We start from the raw sequence: 17666 nt of genomic DNA, 5'->3' as shown, positions 1-17666 counted from the left end.
AGCTACAGTGAACTGGGGAAAAATAAAACCAAGAGGCAAGAGGAGGGGGCACAAGGTGAAAGCCTCAAAGTCGAGGCTTGAACTGCAGCTGTGCATTTTCCAGTGACTTTGAGTGGGAGAAAATCACTCCCATGGAGCACTCAACAGATTAAGATTCTTCTATATTACTGCCACAGCATGGAGACGTGAATGACTGGAGACTGGCTCTGCTTTTTTCATCTTTGCCTTTGCAACCAAGGCTACCAAAGCAGTATGAGGCACAGTCTGCTGGAGGAGGAGGAGGCAGAGTGGGCTTGAATGTGAATGTGCCTGCAGTGATTAGACCAGTAGACGTGAGACTTGGACTTCATTCCCTAAAGACTTGGCTTGATAGTTAAAAACAAAAGATTAACTGACCAAGTAAATTCCCACGAAAACAAAACAGAAAAATCCCAGCATAGTCACTAATCATGCATATTTAATTAATAGGCCTGTTCATTAAGGGTGGAGTTTGCATTTTTTGTCAAATTTTGTGAATATCTCCTCACTGTCTGCTGGCGGCACATTCTGAGTATATGCTGAGTAAACTTCCAGGGTTCATACACAACGCCTGGCACATGCACATTGTGCTTGTGCATGAGATGGTTAAACTGGCACTTGTAAACTGTTAGAGTTGGGAGACATAGCTGGAAAGGATATCATGATAAGAGGTTTCCTTTCAATGTATGTGATTACTGAAAAATTTCAGTGGCTTGTTTTTTTTTATAAAAGATCAGTAGAAAAAAAGCATTTCATTTGAATTTAACCACTTTGAATTTAGCCTTGATGTCAAGGGCACACAGGTTACTTTTTTTTATTAGCAAAAATTGACTGAATTTAAACGTGTAAATAAAAGTAATCATCTCCTCTTGATACATATTCAATAAAGAAAGTGCGTAAAAACCAGTGGGCAACCAGGGGTGAAACCACAGTACTAAGGTCAAGGCTCCTACTGACTGACCTGAATTTGATATCACCAGATGGGGATGCTGCACTAGCCTGTGCATACATCAAGTCTGTTAGGAATAAGAGGCAGACCACTGGAAGTTTGTCGCTGAGGTGGACATGGCTGAAGAAACAGGGTTGTGAGTGTTTTAGACCACGAAATTTGTCTTGCTAGGGCAACCTCTGGTCCCCACCTGCTCCAGCCTCCACTATGAGAGGTCTGTGGGTGCAGGCAGAGGTGAGGAGAAGCCCAGGCAGCCATGGATTTGTACATTTCAGTGGGGAGTGTGACAGAAACAATTGGCCAGAGATGAAGCACACTTGTGGTTTGTTCATGCAACCAAGCTTTAAGATTTTGTTATGTGCTTTACTGGCTGTGAAACTATTGAACATGATATTGAACCATTTCCTTCTTGCTGTTGATGAAGTCTTGTGACATTTTGCTATTGTTTTATCACCCAGGCCTACCGACATCAATCTTTCTAGCGAATTGCAGACTGCACCTTTAAAAGAACCACACTCTTGTTCACAAACTCATATGTCTGTGATAGTCAGTATTCATAGACCTGAAACATTTGCATAGTTTTTTACACTTTTCCCATGAAGACTTGATTTTGACTCTCCCTAAGGGATTCCAGACCTGCCTCAGACTGTTTGAGTCTTCAGTTGCAACAATCCCTGAGACTTCCTAGTAATGTGCGTGCTTTTGACTGTAGCTGGCTATTTTGGCTTGCGTGTGAAAAAGGTGTTTCTGTTATCACGTGGCGTGTGTGTGCAGCACCGCAGACATGTGTACAGTGTGTGTGAGTCCAGCACAGTGAGTGGCTGCCCATCAGTTCCACTTAGCTCAGCGTGGTAATTGGCCGTCCATTGATGGACGTGGCTCCCTCTTCACGCTCCAGGGACCCCGGCTCTTTGTCTGAGGAGTAGGAGGCGACACGCTGGCATGGTACACACGCTTAAAATAGCACATCAAATCAGCCATGCTCCGGCAGTCGCTGCTAACGTGTGGGGCAGATTGGAGGGCTAATAGTGTGTGTGTGTGGGGGCCTTTTGTGTGTGTGTGTGTGTGTGTGTGTGTGTGTGTATGCACATGTTTGAACATGTATGTGTGTGTTTTTACAGCATAGTATGAGGTCTTGAAGTTCTCTCTGGGGAGGATAAGGGTTAACGTGGTTAACTGGAGCTGCTGGTGGTATTTAGTCATGTCCTCCTCTCTCGCTGACCATTTTTTCTCTGCTGTGTTTCATCCATCACTCACTTACTTTATTGCAGTGTGCATCGGCTCTTTCTCTTCTTCTCTCACCCTCTTGCTGACACTCTTTTAGTGCCTCTCCCTTTCTGTTGGTCTCCCTCTCTCTCTCTCTCGTTCTCTCTCTTTCTCTTTCCACTCATGCCCACAGGGCCCTGGCTCTCTCGCTCTGTCACTGTGTGCAGCGTCCCTGCAATAGAGATATAAATGTGCTGTGAGCAGGGGGCCCTGACTCCTATACCATAAATCTATGCTAACAGCACAACAAGCACACAAGGAGAGCAGGGGACAAGGAGGAGAAGGAGACAACCGGAGGAGGAAAGGTTGGGGGGGTCACGTTTCTAACACACTTTTGGAGATTATGCTGAAAAAAAGAAATCATACTGAGATGTAGGCAGGAGTGGATTATTGCAGGATCGAGATTTCACACCCTCGGAGGTGTAAATTGTTTCACGTTGTAATGAAATGAGTTTTGAGGGCAGGAAGTTGCCTTCATTTAAAACTGTTTATAAGCTGCTGGAAGCCTTATGAACCCTAGTTTCAGTGAGTCTCCTTGGTGAAATGTTTACTTAAGATACAAATTGAAAAAAGGTTTGTCCTTTTGACTCCAGTTTCATGTTTACCAAAAAAGGCCCATCCACTGAAAAAGCGACAGAATTTATTTATGTAGTGTATACTGCACAAATGTGATCACAGTTATCTCAAAGACTTTTTTGTCATTGTATAGACCTTTTTCCTTTGTGAAAAAGTTTTCCCTGCAGTGTATTATTTCTTGCTGTTTGAGACTGATGTTATTTTCTCCAAATTTTACTCATTAGCTGCTTATTATCTGCTCCTGGGTTTTCATCGCTTCGTCAGTCTGACCTCTTCTTCTCTCTGTCTCACAGCTGCCCTAAAATTTCTCATAATTGCAGTGACATTGAACTGGTCATGCTTGCTGTTTCCTGAAAGGATATATTTTAATCTCAGAAATGTTTCCACACCTCACCTTTCAGTGTCTTTCAAACTCTTTCACTTATCATCCCACGTGTTAAAATGAAACCGACTTTTAGTTGTTTGTGTTAAATTGTTCTTCTCTTTGCCTTTTTCTTTCCGCAGCAGCCCTATGCTCCACCCCCTCATCCCATGGCTCCTCCCAGCCCTAGCACCAACAGCTGCAGCCAGGGAGGGGCGGAGCAGCTGAGTAAGACCAACCTGTATATTCGAGGCCTGCCACCTGGGACCACCGACCAGGATCTCATCAAACTCTGCCAACCGTGAGTACCGGGAACATTACAGTTAAATACAGCGGTTACACTGGCTCCTATTCACACCTGCCGTTAAAGTGCGTCATGGCTGATTTGATCACAAGTGGACAGCTCAGTTCACACCTGGCATCAAAATGCATCTCCACATGTGTCTCAAGTGACTGAATCTGACTTCCTCGCTCTACATGCAAAAAAAACCCCAAACAAAGAACGTGCACATCATTTGTGTTTACAAAGACCAGATGTGTTGCCAGACTAATATGAGGCCATTGTCGAATGAATACGTACTTCCCTTTTGAAGAGGACGTCAGTGGAGTAGGCAGTTCTTCCATGTGGCCCAGAACACATTCGAATGCACACTGCTCAAAAAATTTAGGTTTATGCAACCGAGACCAAAGTGATCCCAAATCATTGTGTCTTTGGGTACATTCACATCTGTACTCAGAGCTCAGACAAGCTGTGCTCATTTTGACGAGAATGTGTCTTAGTTTGATTTTTATGAGCTTTATTGTAGTTTTATCAAACAAAAATGTGAAACACTTTAGTCCCATTTTTGCATACTTCATTTTAACATCCTCTATATCAGGAGTGTCAAATTCATTTTAGTTCAGGTTCCACATTCAGCCCAGTTAGATGCACAGTGGGCCAGACCAGTAAAGCCACAGCATAATAACTTATAAATAATGACAACCCCAAATTTTTCCTTTGTTTTAGTGCAAAAAAGTACATTCGGAAAAAGTTACAACTTACAGGTCACAGTTTATCTACAAAGGCACAAAACATTTAGTCACAGTTATCTGGAACAGAATGATATTGTATTTTACTTTTTAAAAAAAAGACAAAAAACAACAAAAACAAGACAAAATATTACAAAACGACCAAAGCAAGAAACAAAATTACAAAAAATGAGACAAATGACACAAAACAAAACAAAAAAAGACAACAAATGAGACAGAAAAGTTACAAAGTGACAACAAAGTGGACAAATGAGACAAAAAATGACAAAAGCATGAAACAAGACAACAAAAATGATACACAAAACAATAAATAACGCAAAACACACAATGATAAAAATAAGACAAAAAAGGAAGCACAAGACAAAAATGAGAAACACAACAACAAAAACAAGACAAACGACAAAAATCTGACAAAAAAGCAACAAAAACAAGACAAAATATTACAAAAATGAGACACAATGACAAAAGAACAATGAACAATCTAGTATTTTACTTTATGATCAAAATAATTTGTCTAGAAATTATTTTAAGTTTACAGTTTTACTAATTTAAAATGTGCAATTTTTGTCTTCTCTGTAATTTTTAAACTTTATAAAGTCGTCTCACGGGCTGGATTGGACCCTTTGGTGGGCCGGTTTTGTCCTGCCAGAGGATTCTTCTTTGTGTGTGCTTACCATGGTTACGGGTGTTATTTTGTAGGGACTCTCCTCAGTAAATGACGAGAACGTTATCTCCAGATTCTGCACCAAACTCTGAAACAGACTCATTCCTACTGACTGCAAAAATACATAATATCTGATTGAATGTAATGCGAGCGTTAAATCCAGATCTACTACTACATTAGCAGTGTGAGATTTACATCAGTTTACCTTTTAATGAATGTTGACATCCGCCTGCTTTAGTTTAGTTCATGCGTCCGTTTCTTTCAGATAGATTTTAGATAGAAGGGCCAGATAAGTTTACTGCCTGACACATAGCTCTACTGAGTGTATTAATAACAGCAGTACAACAGGTCAAGCTGATGGATGCATTAAACAACCAAAGTTTTCTGTTGGCAGAAGAAACTTTGTTTTGGAACTGAAGTATGTGATTCCAAAGATGTTTCAACTCACTGACAGACTTTGCACTAAAACAGTGAGCAGTTCATTTGTCTATTTGACCACTAAAGTGAGTGAAGGGGTAAAAACATTTCATCATAGTTTCTTCTTGAAATGTGACTTATTTTGTCTTAATTTTGCTTTCGTCCTGAAAACAAGTCATTACCAAGTATTTTTTGTCATAGTTTTAGTAGGCAAAAGCCAAACTGCTGCTGAGACGCCTGTTAAAGCCAGGTGTGAACAGGGCCACTGTCATTGCATCTTTTTTCAGTTGCATAATTGCTCTTGACCATATAGGCTGTATGTGCTTAGCAAAACAAGGTGTACAGTGTAAATATCATTGTATTTTAAGTTGTATATCCATATTAAACTTTACATATATTCCCTGGTAATGTAAGCCTTTTAGAAACATAATGGTTTGCCATTTTTATACATTAATTATTATAAGTGAAAAGTCACACTTATTCAGAGGATATATTCATGCCAGAGTTTTAACAGGACATTTTTTAAATTGTGGGAACAATATGAGCAGGTTAGATAGAGGACCTTACATGTCCTAATTCCACTGTGTGAAAAAAAAAAAAAAAAAAAAAACAAATCGGGAGATTATCCTGACAAGATCACATTTCAGTAAATAACTGGATAAACATTGACAGACCAGAGGCACATGCATTTTGTATAAAGAGAAATTACAATAGCTAAGCAAACAATCAAGTCTAGTACTATTCATTCCTCCTTCGATTAGCCCACACCTGGCTAATTATTACTTCAGGAGAACTCATAGTTCTGTTAATTCATCTCTGTGCATTAGCAATCAAAAACTGTGAAATACTCAAAGATTAAACAGCACACTGTTCACTGTTCAATTCACTTGTCACTGGAAAAAAAACACCCAAAAAAAACATAGATGTTTGTTTCCAAGAATATGAGACATGTGGAAGTCAACAGGCATCACTAGATGTAAGCAAATGATGGGATCAAACTAAAAAGTTCACCTCTATGAAGAAAATGACAGGCATGAAAAAACGGTCCATGCACAATGCCTTGCACACCTCATTAAACTGCTACCGACTCAGTGTGTTTTAGGGACACAGAAAGGTGCTCATAAAGCTCTACCAAATGTTCTTGATAGAGAAAACACACACACACACACACACACACCTGCCTGCACACAGCTCAATAAGGCCTAATAAAGCCTAGATTGGACCACCTCCCCCAGGAATCACAGACCAAGACCTCATCAAGCTGTAACACACAGTCACACGGGCTTTCTGTTTCTCTGGGTCTCTGTCTCACACAACCACACACACACACACACACACACACACACACACACACACACACACACACACACACACACACACACACACACACACACACACACACACACACACACAAGCAGCTTTGTTCAGCTTCATTAAGCCCTTTTCACTTCTAAAATGGTGAAAAGGGGGTCAAGATCATTAATGGAGACAAGGCCAGCAGATTGAGAAATACAGGCCATGAGCGAGTCTGTCTGGTTGCATAACCTTTTCTTGGCCATATTTCCAGAAATGTCCTGGTCAAACGTGGCCAATTATTCAATGATCCTTCGGAGACGGGAACATGCTGTCCAGTATTTTTGGTAGTTCTCCCGGTAGCCATGTCATAAGTCATGCATTTATTCTTGAAACTGACCCATCAAGATTCCATTAGCCTGAGAGGCGGCCCGATAAGATTTGGAAAAGCACTCAGCATTTTGACATCGGATATCTCTGGCTTAGCTCTCGCATTCACCCAGTTGTACAGTGTTGGACAGTTTCAATTTCATTTCTAATTCCATATGATCTTGAATATTTTGAGCATAACTATTCGGAAGGGCAAACCATGACGGAGCTTATGTAAAATACCCAGGGAGTGTGCATGTTTGTGAGTGTAGATTTGCATTCTAATATATATCCTTTCTCCTGTGTGTTTCTGGAGAGCCGCTGACTTGCTGTGTTTATTGCTTGGATCTGCCGTGCTGTCCTCTAGTGGCTGTCCTCTGGTTAAACTGTTTCCTCAGCTCCTCTCGGCCCCTTTTCTTATATCTTCCATCTTTCCCTCTGTGTGTATCGCCTGCCTAAGAGCCCCCAAGGTTGCCTGAGGTGTGCTGTGCCAGTGAAAATTCAATGCCACTGAAACTTTAATTAGCCAGACTGTGTTTCAGTGGCAGGCGGGTGGCAGCATTCTAGAAAAGGTCATGCGACTGTTCTGCAGTCTGCAGCACCCAGGGTCCCCCTCAGGTTTTTTCCCAGATGCCCAGTCCCCCTCCAGCACAAAGCACCACCTCTACTGGCCCTTTGCCCCTTCGGCTTTTTCAGGGAGACTCGATGTTAAACAAACGTTCTCTAAACATGGCATTGTGTTTTTAGGAGAATAAAAAATTGGCAAGTTGAAGCCACTTTAGCTGGCTTAGCTGTTCCTTCCTCATCAGCGTCATTGGCCTCCTGGCTCTCTCAGCCCTCACTGTGTCTGTGTGTGAGCACATGTACTCGAGTCAAAGTCGATTCTCAAGCCCGGGTTTGTTGTGTCACACGCAAGCAGCTCTTGCCGCCCTGGTTCACCACTATCTAAAAAGCAAACATGCTGCCGCCAGACTGATGCATTCTTGACCACAGGCCATATCGTAGCTGCTGATTGGAGACTGTTGAATATGCTTGAGAGATTCCAAAAGCATAAATGCCTTCTACTGCGGTTGTAACCCTGTCCTTGTGAACTCTAATATTTTAGTGCCAAGACACTGTCAAATTCAGCTCCAGTAACCCTCATCAAGGCCTCGCAACCTCCCGAAATTCACAGTTCTCGCTTTAAAGGCAGAAATGCTGAAGTTTGAATTTCTAGATTCACACAAATGCAAACAGCTGTTTTCTTATTTTGGGCAGAGCTGCTTTTATGTATTTGTACTGATTACACATAAAACGATGCATCCCTTACATTGAAGACAATACTGTATTGCAAAAATTGGTACTATTTTAGTATACAAAGAGCAGGTTTAGCCATTAGCTTATTAGACTTCCTCCATATGATGGCAGTGTTGAATTTGCCAGTTTTCGTTGCTGTGTTTGGTGATAATGATCTTTAATTGCTAGCTATTCTTGTCTATGTGTGAGCAGATGTCTAGAGATGGATGTAATGTCATGCCCTTGTTAATAAGACTAGTTCAGCTGGCTGCCATCCCATCACTTACTCTGGTAACCAAGCGATAAATTTCAGAAAGAGAAATATGCAGTTAACAACAACCGAGCAAGAGATTATTTGAATTGCCAAGGCCAAGATTTCTTTGTGACCAGCCACTTCCTCCAACCTCTCTTTTGTCCCTGGGAGCAAAAGTAAACACTGAAGAATACCAAAGTTCTCACAGCGGTTGGAGTTACATGCCGAGAGCTGTTGAATGAGTAATTAAATGGATTCGGGTGGGTGCTTAATCTCTGTTTTATTCAGCTGGCTGGATGTCGGGTTCTCCACAGCCGTCAGCCTGATATATGGATGTAGAGAAGAGGCCAAAGGAGTGGAGTGGGGATTTGTTGGCTGAACACCCAGATAGTGAGAGGCCTTCGTTCTTGCCTGGCTAGCTGCATGAGTGGATGGATGGATGAAGGGATGGATGAAGGGATGGAGAGATTGAGCAATGGCTAGAACAGCCGTTGCTGTGAGAAAAATTCTTTGGCCTAACCAGCCATGTTGAGGCGTTGGGCCAACCCTAAGCCCAACACCAACCCAAACGGTGCAGCCAGCACATCCAACCCAGCCAACATACCCCCAAATCACCGTGGAGCATAGCAGACTTTATAACCCGTTTCACCAGGCAGATATGAAGCAGCACCCACATTTTTCATGTTAGCTGACTCCAACTCAGGAGACGAATAGGGGAGCAGGTTGTTGAGTGAAAAGCTGAAAGGAAGAAAGATAGGGAATTCTTTTTCTTTATGTGGACCACACCTGAAATAACAGGGACAAAACACTTCATATTTTCTCTGCCAGCAGCCTGACTCCACGACTCAGGCTGCCAAGAAAGCAAAGGACCTTGGAGGTTTTCAAACCCCCCAACTCCTTGCTCCTCCTTTCTCCCTCTCATCTATCCCTCCCTTCCAGTCATTCTCCTGCTTCTCCTCACCCAATTTCAGTCATGGGCAAACCACAGCTGTGCCCTCAGTCGCTCTGGTTTTTGCATCCATCCACTGACCTGATCGCATGAATAGAGTGAGCCAAATCAAGAGCTAATCACCACCAATTGTGCAAATAACCTTTCCCATGTGTGCTGAGGGAATGGTAGAGCTGGAGAGAGGTAGAGGAGGGAGAGCCATGAGGTATGCTAAGTAGAGGAGGTGAGGGCAATAGAGGGGAGGGGTGACCGTGGGACCACCTGTTTTTATGGAGCAGAGGCCCGGGCACTCAGCAGCGCCACATTATCCCTAATGGCTCTCCCTGGTCCAGTGTTGACATTAGCTGCCCAGCTATCAGAGCTGGCACATCCCATGGCTCTGGTTCAGAAAACTGACAGAGGGGAGAAGAAGTGTGAGCAGAGGCTCTCCAGTTCAGCAGTAGATCAGCACAGCCTGATGTAAACACTGGGAGTTATTATCTGACCAGCTTACCTTGTTGGAATTTGTGCACTGATGAGTAAGGAATTTGCTTTACAAAAATCCCCAAAGATCAAGATGAAAGAAAACTGTTCTTCATACTAATGACCAAGTGTCGTTGAAGCTTACTGCTAGCTGATTGCTTAATGATGTTTTTGACAAGTGTATTTATCAACTTTAATATGTCCTCATACAGCTTCTTACAAAATATCTTAACACCTTCTGAAAATCTTTTCTGCTGACCTGCAGTTTCATTCCTCATTGGCTGCAGTGAGGTAGACGTGTACTTTAGGGTAAGTCACTGAGGCGTGCTGTTACAACACTTTTGATCAAACTCAGTGATTGTCAGTGCAGACAGACAATCAACCAAAGAAGCTACACTGAGAAAACACAAAACCCAAACCTTCCTGTGAAAATGCAATGAAAATCTGGCAGCAAAGGTGCCAGAAAAAATATGGTAAAAAACAATAAAACGCTGTAATGTTGAAAAGCTGTAAAAAATAAAGTAACATATAACAAAAATAAATTAAAATAGCAGCAAATATATGTAAAATAACGATGTTTCTAACTGAACTGACATCCAAACTGCCACATTTTTCTTTATTTATGCTAGATAATATGTCAAATTTAACAACAACAACAACAACAATAATAAAACAAATCTGTAAAATACCACTAACAAATATTTTACAATATATTATATTTTATATGTATATTATATTTTTAACACCGATTTTACATGTGGACATTGTGTATAATCAATGTGTAACTTAATGCTTTTTTCTGTTTGTACCAGTTATGTGTAATTTCACAACGAAAACCATTTCAATCCTAATAAAATAAGTTTTCAATGAAATAACAGCTGTTTTCTGTACAGTCATGCTATTTTTTAATAATTTAAATGTAGCAAAAATGCGTAATTTTACATCCAAACATTGTAAAAGAACAAACTACCTTTTGTAATTATACAGATTTTTAATGTAGACTTTATTTACAGTTTTGTCCTGTTTTGTAAGGGTTAAAATATATATTTTTTTCTTGTACAACACTCTGAAAATCTGTAAAATAGCAGTAAATCATTATTGTTCAAACACTTAGAGTTAAAAACATTTTTTTACAGTGTAATCAAAAACTGCTTTGATCAGCCAAGATATTTTTCACTGTAATGTTCTTTTTTCTACGCACTGTCTTTGCGTTCTCCACCTGTCTCCACTCCACCACCGCTCTTCTCCACCATTTTAGCCCAAACACCCACTACTCTAGTCTGTCAGCAGGGTCACATTGTGCGTCACCCGGGGCATAAAGAGATAGTGGTGCTTAACCTCCAAAGAGTAGTGACACAACCACAGGAATGCCTAAACTACTCCTACAGCTCCAGCTTCACGTTGAGCAGAAGCATCTGCTATTCTTGGAACAAAAAAAATCCTCCACTTTTTCTATGTGTGAACTCCTCCCTCTCTCTCGTTCTCACTACCCTTCTCTCTCTTCTTTTCAGTGTTATCCTCCGTTACACACTGTTCTCTGCACATTTCCTTCCCCCTCCCTCTCTTCTCTTTAGTCTGCTTTCTCACATCTCCTCATCATGTTAAACTCTGCACTTCTCTGCTCCAGCGGAAGTGACACAGTCATTTTACTGACCAAGCCGAACTGACTGAAATACTTCGCCTTTTTCCTCCCCAAACATCGATTTTCGAGTGCGGGTGAGCAGAGGAGCTGATTTGGCCTTAGGCTGGTTTTCTGAATTATTTATCTTCCCATTACTGTATACATGACACATAGACAGTTTGCCTGTTTAGGGGCTGGAAAGCGCTCCCCTTCTGCTTTTGCACTGCAGTTGACTCTGTTGACACTTGGTGCTGTAACAGTTGTTTACTTCAATAGTAGTTCGGGTTTTGTTTAGGTGCTGATTTAGTATGAATTTTGTGCTTAGATTAGCACGAAATGCAGTCTTTATTTTGATGCTCATTTAGTATGAATTTAATCTTTAAAAATGTCAGGTTATGGCTGCTTAGCTCCATGTAAAGCCTCCAGAATTAATAGCATCCTAACAACTGTAGCAACCAATCTAGTTGTGGCTGTAACAAGCTGCTATACGCGCCCGTCCTCTCCATCCTTTGCATTAACTCTGACTCCAGCATAAGATCGCTTTTAAGCTCCAACAGAAGCGGCGGCAGAGTGTCCTGCTACAAAAAAAAAGACTGACATGAGGGACAAAACCTGAGATCCTCGGACTCTCTGGCTTTAACTCACTATCCCTCCTTCCCTCTCTTTTCTCTCCATTTCCTCCTACTGACTTCGCCTTTGAAGCAGTATCTAGAAAGCAGAAGCAGCACCAGCACAGATGAGATGTGTTCATTTGTGCGTGTCAGACAGCAGTGCATGGCATGTGGGTTTGACAGGTTGGAGATGTCCAAACAAACAGAGGCGATTCTGCAAGGCTGGCTCTGAAGAAGACCAGTGTGTGTGCGTGAGGAAGAGAGAAATAGTAACTAGCAGCAGAACAACAGGCTAATGCTGCCTGCTGCCACTTACGGTTGCTCTTGTCTTTTCTTTGATGCACACTCTCAGTTAACACACACTACCAGGCTGTTGTTCACTCTCTCAGGCTCAATCTGAGACACTCTCTGGGCAGCCAGTTTCTGTAGTGAACATCTTTCCTCTTCCAACTGTTTTATGCTCTCAAATTTCATATTGTGTTGTTCCCACTCATGTCGCCAAACAGCTCTAACTCATCGGGGCTTGGAGACAAGATTTCTGGGGGTTTTTCCTGTGGTGTTTGGCACCAAGATGTTGGCAGCGGATCCTTAGGGATCGCTCAGATCCCTTGGAGGGTCACCATGTGATTAAGACATTTTAGGGAAATATATTTATTCAGTTTTTTATCCAAAGTGAAATGAGAATATTGCTAGCACTCATATTTATATGTCAAGTGTTAAGGTTCAGCCAGAAGCCAGTTGTCTCTAGTTAGCAGTACAGATGGAAACAGTGGAAAACAGCTAACCTGACTCGGCCCACATGTAACACTATCTAGCAGCCCCTCTAAAGCTCACTGATCAGTATGTTATTTGTTGTTTCTTTAATCTGTACGAAAAGAAGAGTACCACTTACTCATATCCAACCAAAGTCATCTAAAGAGGTTGACCTTGTCCATCCTGCCTTCATCTAGGCCTAGAATTAAGAAAACAGCAGATTTTGAATTGCAGTAGATGTGTCATGTTTCATCATGATGCAGCCAATTATCGAGGCTGACATTTGGCATTTTTCTTCTTGTTGGTATCAGTGTTTCATTAACCAATTATCACTAAATTATATGTACTAGCAGAGACACAGCCTGTAAAAACTAAACAAGAAAGACAAGCTATCACCACAAACCAGGACACCAACTATTTTCACAATGGCTAAGGCAGCTATAAATGAAGCCAGTACAGTGTCTGGAAAATACTACTAACGCCTTAAGATATGGTACTAATTGAGCTGTAAAAATGATGCAATAGTGAAAAAATTAACTAAGCAGAGATGAACAGCAGACATAGCTGCAAGAAACAAACTGATTAATCTCTGTTTGCCACAGTAAACAGGAAAACAGTCTAATATCTGATAATGCTCTGGCATCATCACTCCTATTACCAGTAACATATTCAGTTATAGTTATCCTTATTAATGAAGAAGCCTAGTTATGAATGATACCTCATGCTGTTAAAATATAACACTGAATATATCGGAGTCCCAAATATTAGTTATCTTCTTTTTGTCTGGAAGATTTATGTTGGTCGGTCCCTAGTAAAACCACTGAAAATATACCAAGTTCATTTTAGTTTAAAGCTGTTCCTGTTAGAGTTTTAAAACTGGACACTGGTTGTACTGTTAGACTCACTATAATCAAGACAGTGCTTCAATCTCCTGCTTTATTTCCCCTTTTCATTTCTTGTTTCGTTCTCTCCTTTCTAAAATTGATAATTTCAGCTTTCACAATTTATACTTGACGCAAGACTTGTGCACCATATAACTGTCTTATACTCAGTTTTTGGCCTTGCAGAACAGATTCTTTCTTTTTTTGTTCATTAAAGTCGTATATATATGATCTATGTGAATTGCTTTTGCAAAGATCGGGTAGAGGTATGGTAAATCAGTTTTATTTATCCTAAAATGTGTATTTTTTGCAGCATTTTGAGTTTCTAACAAGTTTGTAACACAATGGATTATTCATGGGGAGGTTGCATAGCAAGAAATAAATGGAATACCAACGGACGCAGCATAGTAGATTGATCCAGTCTCATCCAGTCTGATATAAGCTAAACTGTAGGAACAGTTTTCCTATGGGAAACTCCTGCTATCCAATATTTAAAACTTTCTTTTATTGAAACTCCCTTAATGTGAAAATGAATTGTTTTAAATTTAACTCCCTAACAATGAATTCTGAACACATGCTAAAACTTTTAAATTACTTTCTTTTCCTTTATAAATTGCCTGACTAGAGCCCAGCGGCCGTGTTGCTGCTTGCAGCTATAATCCATTCCTATTATTTAGGGAGGTGGGGACGTTTGAATGGTTCTAATCAACTTGTCATCCATTTCAGACTTGCCAGGTAAAAGGAATGTTCGTGAAAAGAAATTGCATCACGAGGGAAATAAGGAAAAATTGAAATCAGAATAGTTGATGACAGCTAATGACCGCAGTATGTGTGACCACAGCCAACTTCAACAGATGGGTATAATGACACACACTGGCCGAGGTACTGGAGCTGCTCAGCTATGTAGGAAATGAACTGACTTTAGGCTGCACATTGATTATGTTGTTTTTTGTCTACCAAATTATAAAACTATTACTGAATGGTGTCCACATGTGCAAGATGCTCTGTACTGCTGCCAGTTCTTTTGCCCCCCAAGAATGTCATATTTGCTGAATTCGAAGAAAAAAATGAAAGAAAGAATAACCACCTAAGGCCGGATTACCTTTCCTTTCCAAGATCCTTCCAGCATTTCGAGCTGTTAAAGGTTTGGAAGCAACCATTTTCCTGTTTACCATGAACTTGCCAATAAAACATGGGGGAATCCCAGCACCTTAAAAATACAAAATGAAGTTCTGCCAAGAAAAAGATAGTGTTAAAGCCAAAAAAGGAATTATTCAGTTTGTTGAAGCTTTTGATTTATTACAGCTCATCTTTGCCAGCACAATGTTTTGATATTTCATACTGCAATTTATTTTTTTTTGGAATGATTTTGACACCATTGTCCTTTAATAAGTATATTGGCAGAGTTTTCTAGACATCTGTACTGTATAGAATTGTTTGCTTAAGGTGGTACATATGTCCATGTGTCCTTATTTCTTTTTTCTGTCACTGTTTTTTGTCTCTTTCTAGATCTTTTCCTTTTTCTTCGTATACTTTATTTTGGCCACCAACCTAACCTTTTTATTGTTTCTCAAGATTGAAATCTTGGTAGTCTGTGCTGCTCTTCTTTGATTTTTTTTCTTTCCTTCTACTTCCTGCCACAATGTTTTGTCCTCTAGAAACCTCTCTTACAAGCATAAAGTTCTCTTTTTAAAACTGTACAGAATTAGCAGCCACTACTGTTAAGAAAAGTATTTTACATTTTGAAAGTCTGAATAAAAACAATACCTACTCTAATCTCAGTTGGAGATTTTAAAACTGGGCAGTTTGGGAGTTTCATGTCCCTGACACCACTGTCAGTTTAGTGTTTCTTTACCACCAAGTGCAAATTGCTAGCACTAAAATACATATATCTGAAAGTTCGCTACATACAAGCTAGATTTTCCGTAGTCATGCGGTAACTTCAAGAGCAACAGCTTTTCGCAAAAGCATCTGTTTAATATTCCTTCCTAAAAGTAAACAGGAGGCCTGACCTCTGTCTGAGCCACAGAAATGTGGGAGTTGTGAGATACTTTAACTGCTATACGACAGGGACAACGATCAAGGGCAGCTGCCACATAGTACTTTTTACAGCAAGATACTTTTTACTGTCATTCAAAAATCACACATGCATACTGACATATATTCAAATATACTTAATACTATACTCTTTCCTTTCCATACTCCTCTATGTGAACGCTTGAGTGTTTTGTATGTGATATTCACCTGAGATTTTCCATTTTTATCTTTCGTCTTCTTTATCTTTGGCTTGCATTCTGTTTGTACTTTTTTATCTTTGATATAAGAGTATAAAGAAGTCGTGTTTCTTTTGTGTCTTTTTTTACCGTCTGCACTGTCCTCTCTCTGTCTGCCACAATGACACCTGTCTCTTGGATTGGCATCAAAGACTTAACAAAATGAAACATACAGCTGTACAATCTGGAGTTTGACTGCAGTTGGTGTGATTTTCACTGTATGCAGAAAAATCCTTACTGATGATGGGAATAAACAAAACAGGAAGAAGTAAGAAAATGTCATTATCCAGTTACATGTTTATTACCTGATTCAGATGTTATTTTTAGTCATTATGCCCATAGATATCACCAGCAGAAACCCCTGTGCACTTACTAGTAGTCCAGAAGGTACATTATAATCCATTTTGATTAGTGATAAACAGAAAGATTATGGAGGCAACCTCTTGTATCCTCTGCTGGAGTCGTCACCTTTTCAACCTGCAATATGGATCTTTGTAATGTGTGGTAAAATCAGGAAAATCTGAATCAGTTTTGTTGCCAAGGAGGAATTTGAGTTTGGTGTGTTAGTGCATAACTGTAAACACAAACATGAAGATTAGAAAAGCAAGTGTTACAGGTCAAATACAAGGGTTATAAGTCATAAAAGTAATAGAAATATCTCCAGTGTGCAGAAATGTGCAAAATAATCACCTGAGAATGTGCAAGGTTATATCGTATGTAATGACAACAACTTGAAATGTGTAAAAGGAAACAGTAATCCTATTTGACAAAGCAGTGCGTTGATGTAAAACACAGAGGGGGTTGAGGGAAGACCCAAACCATCTTCTTCTAACCTAAAGTTGTGGTGCCTAAACTTTACCACACAGCAACAACACAAGAAAGCAAACAATGAAAACAAAAGTACAAACAAAACTTAAGTTTGTTTGGCTGATAACATTTGAAACGGGTGATTTTTCTGTGCCGCCCACTGGGAAGCTTCCATCTGAAGACAAGAAAACAGTGTAAGGTTTGAGAAAATGCAATGTGTGATGTAATGTTTTTGAACAACCTGTAACTGTTCCTCAGACTAAAATCACTGCTACTAGAATTGAATGGAGCTTAGCTTGTATTTAAAATGTATTACTGTTCAGTCAGCATATTAGTCACAGTTGTTTGTTGGTAGGAAATTGGTTGAAATATTTGAATTCTGCTCTGTGCTACTCGCAAAGCTGCTAATATAATCATTATAGGAGGTTTTTGGTAAGACAGTGTACTTTTTGTTATGAAACCTGTCAGGGTAATATTTGCTGCACAGAGCAAACAGTAAATCTGGATGGTGGGTGTGTGCTGCGCCTGCTCCTATATGAGAAGAACGCTTAGTGGGCTGCCTTTCTTTATAAGCTACAGTATTTACATCCTGCTAATTATTTTGTATAAAGGCCTACAAGAGGTGATAAAATACAGTTATTGTTCTCCACAGTGTGCCATTTGCGCTTTTACCATCCCCCTACACAGGTGCATTAAAGGTGCTGAACATGCTGCAGCTGAGTTTTCTGCTTTTATACGATTCAGTTTCACAGCTGAAATCAGTAAATGTTACTGTAACCCTTGAATTTCAATCTTTTTGCTTCTATTCTCAATTTTTTTTCATCAAACAGTGGGAGCCA

General features: G+C 40.2%; 1 protein-coding gene across 2 annotated transcripts in view; it reads left to right on the top strand.

Annotated features, from left to right (window-relative positions):
- Window positions 1-17666, top strand: part of LOC111569692 (RNA-binding motif, single-stranded-interacting protein 3) — a 299083-nt gene that overhangs the window by 121306 nt on the left and 160111 nt on the right. For both annotated transcript variants that reach the window (XM_023271968.3, XM_035948934.2), the window contains one exon: window positions 3314-3471. In XM_023271968.3, coding sequence (XP_023127736.1) covers window positions 3314-3471 — 158 coding nt within the window. The remainder of the gene's footprint in view (window positions 1-3313; window positions 3472-17666) is intronic.

The sequence above is a fragment of the Amphiprion ocellaris genome, chromosome 15 (genome assembly GCF_022539595.1).
Source record: "Amphiprion ocellaris isolate individual 3 ecotype Okinawa chromosome 15, ASM2253959v1, whole genome shotgun sequence".
Taxonomy (NCBI): Eukaryota; Metazoa; Chordata; class Actinopteri; family Pomacentridae; genus Amphiprion; species Amphiprion ocellaris.
The sequence above is the reverse complement of the archived record's forward strand: the minus strand, read 5'-3'. Positions and strand labels throughout refer to the sequence as shown.